The sequence below is a fragment of the Candoia aspera genome, chromosome 2 (genome assembly GCF_035149785.1).
Source record: "Candoia aspera isolate rCanAsp1 chromosome 2, rCanAsp1.hap2, whole genome shotgun sequence".
NCBI classification, from domain to species: Eukaryota; Metazoa; Chordata; class Lepidosauria; order Squamata; family Boidae; genus Candoia; species Candoia aspera.
This window is the reverse complement of record NC_086154.1, coordinates 73,889,083-73,899,790: the sequence shown is the minus strand read 5'-3', so window position 1 is coordinate 73,899,790 and position 10,708 is coordinate 73,889,083. Positions and strand designations below refer to the sequence as shown.

At 38.3% G+C, this 10,708-nt stretch overlaps 1 protein-coding gene across 2 annotated transcripts in view; it reads left to right on the top strand.

Annotated features, from left to right (window-relative positions):
* The first annotated feature begins 2,166 nt into the window (after positions 1 to 2,166).
* The window catches only part of MAML1 (mastermind like transcriptional coactivator 1), a 49,030-nt gene continuing 40,488 nt past the window's right edge, over positions 2,167 to 10,708 (top strand). For both annotated transcript variants that reach the window (XM_063292223.1, XM_063292222.1), the window contains exon 1: positions 2,167 to 2,932. In XM_063292223.1, coding sequence (XP_063148293.1) covers positions 2,510 to 2,932 — 423 coding nt within the window. In that variant the 5' untranslated portion in view covers positions 2,167 to 2,509. The remainder of the gene's footprint in view (positions 2,933 to 10,708) is intronic.

The window sequence follows — 10,708 nt, the reverse complement described above, 5'->3', positions numbered from 1 at the left end:
CCTTTTAGCTAGCTACACTATATATGTATGCTTCCTGGAGTATTTGTGACTTCAAAATTACGCTGTGATGGCTTGGCATAAATTTGTGTGCCAGAATAATTATTTATTTGGAATATTTTTATGAAATAAAATTGTCTTCATTGCAGAAATGGCCTAAGAATGCGGTGGTCTTAAAACAGTTTCAAAAGTTGTTTCCATGTTAAACGTGTAACATACTTTTCTTCCTTAAGGTAACATTTTTATTGTGAACTGCCCAGAGTCCCTCCTTGTGGGGGAGATGGGCAGTGATAACTTTGATGGATAAATAAATAAACAAACATGAATACCAATCTGCTGGCAATAAATTGCTTTACTTGATTCAATAAGCTGATGGATTCATTCCTTTTTCCAACTTCTAATCTTAAATACAGAAGTGTTTTCACAAAATGTCACTCTAATAGAAACCACACATAATATGCTTAAACTATAAACAACATTGAAACTTGCCAGCAATTTAATAAACCAAATTATACAGAGCTTGGAAGTTAAATAATTTATTTGTACCTGTTCAAGAGTTTGTCACTTTCACTTGATTAGCCTAAAGTATGTATTTGAAAATCTGATCAACTGCAGATGCTTACACATTTCCAAATACATTTGCTTTTTTTTTTTTTTTACAAACATACAAAATAGTTTGCATAGACCAGTCTGACCTGATCAAATTCCCTGCTGGTAGCTTGTTCTTGAGGGTCTTGTGTAGTCTTTTTGAGTTAACTTAAATTGGTATACTTAAAACCATGTGGGTGGAACTGTACCATCAAGAGGAAAATAAACCCTTTCTAGAATTTTCGTGCTTCCTAACAGGAAGTGAAAACCTTTCTCACAATTGTCTCCAATTACCATTGTTTATGTTATCCCGTAGGTTAATATAAAAGTTCTAAGCGCCCGGGGTCGTTGAGAGTCAGGCGGCACACAAATCGTCATTTTCAGGGGGAGAGTGTTAATATATTACATAAGCAGGAGATTAGTACGCGTAGATTTCTGGAGCGATTTCGTTTTAAGAGGGCCCAGACTTAGGTTACCCTTGGGAGAAGAGCAATGACAAATCTCGATAAAATAGTTAAGAGCAGAGACATCACACTGACAACAAAGGCCGGCATAGTTAAAGCAATGGTGTTCCCCGTAGTAACATATGGCTGTGAGAGCTGGACCATAAGGAAGGCTGAGAGAAGGAAGATAGATGCTTTTGAACTGTGGTGTTGGAGGAAAATTCTGAGAGTGCCTCGGACTGCCAGAAGATCAAACCAGTCCATCCTCCAGGAAATTAAGCCAGACTGCTCACTTGAGGGAACGATATTAAAGGCCAAACTGAAATACTTTGGCCACATAATGAGAAGACAGGACACCCTGGAGAAGATGCTGATGCTAGGGAGAGTGGAAGGCAAAAGGAAGAGGGGCCGACCAAGGGCAAGGTGGATGGATGATATTCTAGAGGATACGGACTTGTCCCTGGGGGAGCTGGGGGTGTTGACGACCGACAGGAGGCTCTGGCGTGGGCTGGTCCATGAAGTCACGAAGAGTCGGAAGCGACTAAACGGATAAACAACAGACTTAGGTTGTTCTTTTACACTATGTTAACCGCTAGTCTGGCAAAGAAAACTACTAAAAACTAAATCAGTGCATACTGAATATATCAATCCCACTTAAAATAGCAGTGTCCTTAATTTAAAGGAAAGTCTGGTGAGAATTCAAGCACTTGGTTTGGCCTTAGGTTTTATCCCTCAGTTCCTTATTTTCAGTGTGAAACGAAAGCATATAACTTCCTTTCAGTGTTTACTTTGCTTTATTGCTAGCCGTATTGCCCAATGCGTAATATCCCTTCGCTGCTTCAGTCAGTCGGGGATGCGAGGGGCAGACCTACAGGTTTCAGCCATCCCAGCCCAAGCAGCATACGAGGATATTTTCTGTCAATCATGAAGTTCCGCCCCTTCTACTTTTCCGGAAAGGTCGTGGGGAAGTGGGGGGGAGGAGAGAAACGGAAAGAGAAATCCCCTTCCCCAGCTTTTTCCTGCCTTTTTCGTTTCCGTTCTCATCTCCGATTGGCCCTTTAAGCAGTCTGTTAACGCCTACGGCCAGTGAGTGTGTGGCCCATGACGTCAGCTACTACTTAGGAAAGTCCACCCGCTCTGGACTGGGCAGGCTCCCAAGTGGGGAGAAAAGGGGTAAAACAATTTCAAGATGGCGGCGGTTGAGGCGCGGATAACAATGGGAAACGGGAGGTTTGGGTGGCTCTGGGCCTGAGCTAGATTGGGGCAGGGGAGAGGAGGCCGTTGGCCGGTCACCGGGCCTGCATCAGGAAGGCGGGCTCGGTCGGGTCGGACAGGAGTGGGGCGCCCCCGCCTGGAAAAGGTAGCGGTGACGGCAGAAGAAGAGGAAGAGTTGGGCTAACAAGTGCCCGGTGTCCCTCGCCGCCAGCCATGGCGGAGTGAAGAGCCGCCTGCTCCAGTGCTCTCGCTTTCGCCTTCGGCTCATGGTTCTGCCCCCTTGCCCAATGGCGGAGTTCGTGGTGTCGCAGCATAGCGCGGTGATGGAGCGGCTCCGCCGGCGCATCGAGCTTTGCCGGCGGCATCACAGTGCCTGTGAGTCCCGCTACCAGGCCGTGTCCCCGGAGCGCTTGGAACTGGAGCGCCAGCAGACTTTCGCCCTTCACCAGCGCTGCTTGCAGGCTAAGGCCAAGCGAGCGGGGAAGCACCGCCAGCCGCCCCTTCCTCCCCCCACAGCGCCCCCTCCAACAGCTCCTTCGCATCCTCCTTCCTCTGCTTCGGCCCTGGGGGCCGGGGGTTCTGCGTCTACCTCCTCTTCTTCCGACAGGCCTGGAGTCAACGGCCTGGACAGTGACACCGCGGGCGGTGAGCAACAGCAACAGCACGGCCGTAGCAGCGCCCTGATTGCGGTAAGGTCCCAGCTGTCGCGGCTTGGGTCAGTCCAGGGGTTTGTTTTGGCTCTCAGACACCCGCACCACCCTAAAAAAAAGTTGTGTATTCATAGTCTGAAGATAGGGGGATTCTTGTTTGTCAAAACATTAGCATACTTTAGAAAAGTTGTGAAACTTGAAAAGATTTAGTGTGTGTGTGTGTGGTTTTCTTCAATTTAAATTTCGGGACTGCAGCAGTAACAAACCTGTTTTTTTCCATCTTCCATCCCCTTAACCACTGTAACTCTGTAGCAAAAGAAAATTTAATCATTGCTTGTGCTTTTTTTATCTATGCATATTATCTCTTCTCCTTGCTGCTTCAAATACAACACAGTTTAAAGATGGCAGTTGAGATTTTTTTTTTTTTAAGGGCTTGAAGATAAGGAAAAAAGTAGAAATCTGTAGTATTCTACTTCCATCAAATTAAAGCTAAACCGATGCAGTTTTATTTTCTCTAAAGCTGCAAATTGATGTATTTGCTTTAGAAATGAATGCAGCATAAATATATGATATCTGTAGGCAGGCAGTTGAATGTATATAATGTCAGAATTAAGGTGTTTGAAGCTATACTCATGGGCATTGTAGGATACCTTTTCATGGAATCATGTTAACAGCAAACAATGCACAATGGCTTTATTTCCTTCACTTAGATTCAAATCTTTCCTCAAGGATCCCAAAGTGATTCACCTGGGCGTTATTCTGGTTTATTTTACGACAATCTGGGCAGTAGGTTTGGCTGAAAGTGTATCTGCCCCATAGTTACTCAGTGAGTAATGATTTGAACATCTTCTGTGTAAATCCAACATCTTATTTGCACTAGATAGGCTATAAAGTAGGATATGCACTACTAGCATCTTCAGAATGTAAATGGAAAACAGAAATTGAATGTCTATGCAGTCTGCTCTGGGAAATCTAGTTTCCTTCTTATAGTGTTTTAAAGAAATCATTTTATAACATTTTGTAGGAATAAATGATAAGGCTGCTTGTACTTATTTCTCTCCTAAATTAGAATTTGAAGATGTGCTGGAATTCTTTCTGTGTCATATGTTTATTCTTTTTTTTCTGTGTGGCCAGGAGAGCAGTGCTACTTAATCCAAAACAGTTGGGGAGGATTGATAACCTACAGCAACTTTATTTAGTTTGCTGTCTCAAACAATATACCTGTTTATATTCCATTTTCATTTTGTGATATTTACCTTTGAGTTAAATACACTAGATCTTGAGGAAATTCTAGGGTTTTTTTTTAATTGTACAGAAACAAATTATAAGAAAATGTTTTTTAGAGATTTAGGTCCTGTAGCTAAAAACTGCCAATCCATTTTGATTGTACTTCAGGATTCAAGCCTTCAGCATCTTTTCCAGATGAACATTTAAGGTTTAACATCCACAAATACTGGAGATGGAATATGGAACATTATACAGGCATTTTATTGATCTATGGCATCTCTAAGATTAGTCAAACTTGTTTTGGAATTGGAGGACTTATCTGAATATAACTTCTGTATGTATTAATAGCACAGCTCAGTGTCATTCAAAATACACTGGAAAAGTGGAATGCAGTTAATTTGTTAAAAATGGATAACAAGTAAAATCCTATACTCTTCCGGTCAGAAGTTAAGGGAATCAGTTATGCAGGTAAAGTATAAATGGACTGGAATAGCTATCAGTGCTTCTAAAGCATGTAAAATTTACCTTTATACTCCAATAAAGTAGGGTACGAAAAGGGAAAAAACAAGTTCCCTCTTATTCTGTCATTCTGAATTGTGATCTTTTTATATGGTAGAATCAGAAGTTGTCTATTAGTCATTTCTTTGTTTAGAAGCTGGCCGGACAGAGCTAGGTCACAGTCCAAATAGTTGACCACATTTTTTATTTGCCAGTGAAGTTATATGGAGCTTTTGTGATCTGATACTGTCTTGAAAGTTGTTCAATTTTTTTAATGATAGCTCTCTGAATCGTTTAGATTAAATTTTATATTTGTTTAAAAGAGGAAAACAACAAAATCTAGTGATACATTTTATAAAGCTAATGTATGATATTCAGCGTTAAGTAGACCAGTCGTATCTTCAGAAGAAAACAGCTATCTGTCTGGGATGCTTTAACTGAGATTCATGCACTAAGCAGGCTGAGGCCTAATGGCCTCTTCCAACCCTATAATTCCATAATCTCCATTGGAACAAGCAGGCCTATCTGGTTCAGCTATTTTGTGTCACACAGTGACCTACCAAATTTATTCAGGAAACTCACAAATATCTCTTTTTCTATATTCCTAACAACATTTTCTTTTAGTAGAATATTCCTGTCGTTGGTGCAGGGTTTCCAGGCTTGTCTGATATAAATACTCTACTTATTAGTACTTCTTTGAATAACCCACACAGGAATATATTATGGCCTCTTGAATCTTGAGATGTTGAATCTTTCAGGTAGTGATACATTGGGAAAAGTTAATAAAACCTGACTAGATTATATGTTCTCTGTACATATAGGTGACTTGTTTTTAATGTAGCATTGAAAAGTTTGAGAGTGCTATATCCTTTAATACTAAAGTTTAGTCTTATGAGTAGTATTACATGTCAGCAGTGTTATTTCATTGAGCCATTTGGTGTAGTGATTAAGGTGCTGGCCTAGAAACCAGGAAACTGAGTTCTAGGCCTCCCTTAGGCATGAAAGCCGGCTGGGTGACTTTGTGTCAATCTCTCTCTGCCCAACCTACCTCACAGGGTTATTGTTGTGGGGAAAATAGGAGGCAGGAATATTAAGTGTGTTTGCTGCCTTGAGTTGACCAAAATGTATATATTAAAAAGTGGGATAAAAATATAATAATAAAAATTCTAAGTATTATTTAAAAAATGTTATCTGTAATTGGTAAATCTGACTTAAATTTAAAAGAAATTGGCCTCAAATAATAGTATAAAGAAAATATCAGAGTATTCTTTTTCTGTTAACTGTCAATAACCTTTTCAGAATGCCTTAGTACAAAAGATAAAGCAAGATTCAATATTTTTATTACGTATAATGCACTAGTCAGATTCCAGATAATTTTATATTTAAAGAACAAAGCTACCCATGCTGGTGGGACATTCTAATCATGAATAAAATGCCACCCCAATTGAAAATTTCAGACTCTAAACAACTTGTCTTGAATCCAGAGTTGTCTTTTCACAGACCAGAGAACTGCTATTCATGGCTGGAGCTTTGATCCAATCACTGATACACACTCTCCTCGTTTAGCGACTGCAATCCATTCCTTAAATCAGAAACAAAATGATCACTAAGCAAACGTGACTGAAAGATGCTGCAAAGATTACTGGTTGCTGCCATCTCATTTAGATAAAGTTCTCTCATGCAGCAATGCCAGCATTACTCTTACTCCAGCATGCATTGTTGTCAGGCACACACAATTTGGTCGTAAGTGTGTGCAATTTTTTTTATTATTGCCATAGTATTTGAGAAAGGTCGCTGAATGAGGCAACTGCTAAACAAGGAGTAGCTGTATACTCATATTCAGATGACTCTTGAATTCCCCAGAGAAGATATGGGACAAGCATCTTCTCTCCACCATAAGTGGATTCTCTTTGTGGGAATTTAAAATCCAAAATGTTCACATTTTTTTTAGAAAAGCTGATATATTTTTGGCATGCTCACATTTAATGAAAATTCTGGGTAAAGAACAATGAAAATGTTACTTTGTATTTAGCATTTCAAAATGAACTCTATATGCAACTCATTACCATTTCTCAGTACAGGAACCATTGTTAGTTTACATCACTAGGAAGAAAAATCTATTAACAACTTGCTTTGTACTAGAAACTCTTATTGATACATTTGAAATACTTAAAGTATTGATTACATTATTATCATTGGGAAAATTACAAGCCTGGTATATTTTTAATAAAATTGCTGTAATTCTGTAATTCTATGTGAATGTAAAAGATCTTTCTTTCTGAAACTGATTCTACCTTTTATCATTCATTCATTTTATCAGGAAAAGAGAACTATGGTGTACCATGTGACTAATTTAAGATAAATTAAAACCCATTTACTTTTCTCCTTCCCATAGTGTAGGCAGTTATGTCCAGATGACATCAAGCGTATCTGGGAGTCAGGTATTGCAAAAATTGTGCTAACATCCCAGTAGTCATATGTCTTGATTTGGAGATGTTGTAATTAATTAGTTCTTGAAACATGGCTATATTAATAACAATTATATCACTTACAGGCCATGTGATATCTGGGGCTTCCATGTATGCCTAAGATGTGCTGGGATGTGGCTGTCTGTGGTGTGCATGTTGTGAAGATAAAGTGGCAGCAGGGTATATGGTTAACTTAAAGCAAGAGCTATTTCATATGGATAAATAAAAGGTTCTGCAAATAACCAAAATACTGTATTATAAAGCAAGCTGAGGTGTAGGGGGGTATTTATTTATTTTCATTCCATTGGGAAGAAAACATTTTTGGCACATCTCTCTGTACTGATTGTATGACATTTTCTAGTTTATTAAGTACTAGGACAGGTGATAATAATGTTAAGTTAAATTGGGATAATTTTTTTTTTTTGCTGTCTGAGGTATAGTGCTCTTAATACAGCGTGTGTGTGTGTGGCTTATACTACTATAGTTGTTGAAGTTCTCCCAGCAATAATGATTCCATTATGAAGGTCATACTTTTTTTTTTTTAATTTCATTGTGACTGAGTAATTTATCCACAGGGAACAAATTGTTAAAATATTTCTTAGTGTTTTTATTCCTCTAACACTAATGTTTAAATCTGTCATGTAGTTCATGTACACCCCACCCCACACACCTCAACTTGCTTTATAACACAGTATTTCCAGAATACATAATTTATTTCATGTTGAATGCTTGTGGGAGGTAAGTTAATTTCATATGAACAATGAATGTGGTCTTTCATAAGTGATACATTTTGATTGCTTTTCAAAATATGTTCTATATTTCTCTTATTCTATTCGGAGTCCTTATGAGGATGTTTTCCAATTTGTATATATGTGTGTATGTCCACTGTATGTAATTTCACTACTTTTTCATTCAGTTTGTAGTTATATATGAGTAAGCCTAAAATAGAATAAATGTTCTTGTAGGTTGACAAATAGTATTGATTTCTTTTTGAGAGTTCCCTTTCCTTTGAGATTCTGTTCTAGAACAGGTTTTTCTTGTCTTGATTCTACTTTGGTGGGGTGGCTATCTGACTCATTCACTAAGCTTCTGTAAACCCTTGTTTCAAGAGAGAGATCTCATAACTAGGTTGTGTCAAGTTTGCATAGTTTATCAAATATATGAATCTGTATGTAAACACAAAAATTAAAAATGTAATATTCATACCCAAATAGATAATTAAATTTCACAGTATTCTTGTTAGGGTGAAAATAATTATGATTAAAACCAGGTTTCATTTCTATGTACTTTGTACATAGTGTAGTTATTTTGTGATGCTGAACATTGGTATAACATTGCATTGTAGAATCCTTGAGGGAGCCAGCTAGCGATACCCTTTCTGGATATATTGCATACCATTTAGTCCTCCTTAATTTCCCCTTTCCTCCATGTTCTATAGCTACTGAACATCTCTTTTGGTTGTCGTGTTGTTTTCTTTTCCCCTTTCCCCTTATTTATGCTTCTGTAGACATTTGATTTCTTTCCTGCCAGCTGTTAACTTCTTCTCTTCATATATTGTGCTGTTTGCTAATATTATATATTATTGTGCTGTTGTTATTCAGTAATAAGCTTTTATTTGGTTGTGAAATTATTGCATGTGAGTTTCTAAAGCCATCTTGAACATCTGGCATTTCCCTTTCTGTGTAGGACTCTAAATCTGTTAAATCTCTTTGATATCAGTATGTAAAATCTCTTTGATATCAGTGTGTAAATTGACCTCTTCCACAGTTTGCTACTGTGTAATTCTGCAGATTTGCTGCTATAACTTAAGTAGAATCTTTACTGATTTTTCTTCTGTTGCTTGCCAGAGTTCTGAAGGTATTCCATCAATTCCTGTAGCCTTCCAACTTAGTAATGATCAGAGTGCTGATCTGACTTCATTTTCTAGTACTGGAGTTTCTTGTATGTAGGGAATATCTTCAAAGGTATTTTGGATGTTGATATCTTTACTATATAAAACTTCAGTATATTCTGTCCATTTTTGTTTGATCTTGTTTGAATCAGTTATCTGTCCACTGCCATCCTTTAGCATACCAGTTTGAGGTTGGAACTTCTAAACTCAATAGATCTCTGACCTTTTGGAATACTTTCACTGTTTCTCTGTATCTGTTTCCATCTTCAGTGTCTTTACAGATGTTGTTATAATATTGTTTCTTGTCTCTCCTAACAGCTCTCTGAAATTTTTTGGTAAGTTCCTTCCTGAGAACGTTGTCTCTATTGCTTTTGTTTGTTCTGACATCTACTTTGCTTTCTTCTGTTTCTTAATCTTTTGCAGGCACTTTTTACATTTACCCATAACCATTTCTTTAAGTTCATTCCACAGTTCCTTTGATTCCTGATCAATGAAGTTTAGGATTTCAGAGCGATTGTTGATGTTCTCCTTGAAAATGGTGGTATATGCCCAAATTCATATTGTGGAAACTGGTTGGCTTTCTTCTGCTTTAGTTTAACTTGCACATGAGCAGTTCATGATCTGTTTCACAGTCAGCCCCTGGCCATGTCTCTGATATTTTAAAAGAGCTCTTCCACCTCCTTGTACTGTAATATAGTCAATATGATTTCTGTGTACCACATCTGGTGATGTCCGTGTATATAGGCACCATTTTGATTGTTGGAAGACTGTGTTAGCAATTAAGATATCCTTGTATTGGCAGAAATTTGTAATGCTTCATTTCTGTTTCCTAAGCCATACAGTCCAACTGCATTTTCCTCCATAATATTTCCAGTTTTGGTATCCAAGTCTCCACAAGAAGCACATTGTGCTTGCATGTTCTGTCAGCATCAGACTGAACTTGATCATAAAATTCATCAACCTCATCTATGTCAGGAGTTGGAGCATAAATTTGGATAATTGTGATATTAAACGGTTATCCGTGAAGTCTAATCGATATCATTCAATCATTGATTGCATTGTAACCAAGTACTATTCTTACTATGTTCCTGATTATGAAAGCAACACTATTTTTTCTTTGTTTTTCATGTCCAGAGTAGTTATCCAGGAGATCTGACTGAAAGTGCCCAATTTCAGTCCATCTCAATTGACTGATGTGAATATGTAGTGGATTCATTTCATCCTTCCCTATGTTGAGCTTTCCCATGTTCATGCTTCTTAACACCTCATGTTCCCGCTGTAATTTTGTCTTTGCTACTTCAAATTTTATTTTTCTCCATGGCAACGTCAGCAATTAGACATCCCAAAGGCTTTAATGTAGCCATGTCATAAACACTGTAAGCTCTCCAAAAGATCCTCAGCTGTTCCTCAGTAGCATATTGAGTGCCATCCAACCTGAGAGGCCCATCATCCAGCACTATATCTTCAGTTACTTTGTATTGTGTATCCATGTGGTTTTCTTGGTAAAGTACAGGGGTGGTTTACCATTGCCTCCTCCCACGCAGTGTGAAATGCCTTTGCCATTGTTGTTATAGTGATTATCCATTTCAAGCATCTTCCTGCTGCTGTCCAATATAGGTGCCTGCTTGTTTTAGCTGGGCATCTGGCATGGTCTTCACACTTTGAGTGACCCTGCGGGACATGTGAGTAGGACTTTTTTTTTGTAGCAAATCTTTATTTATAGCATGTCCG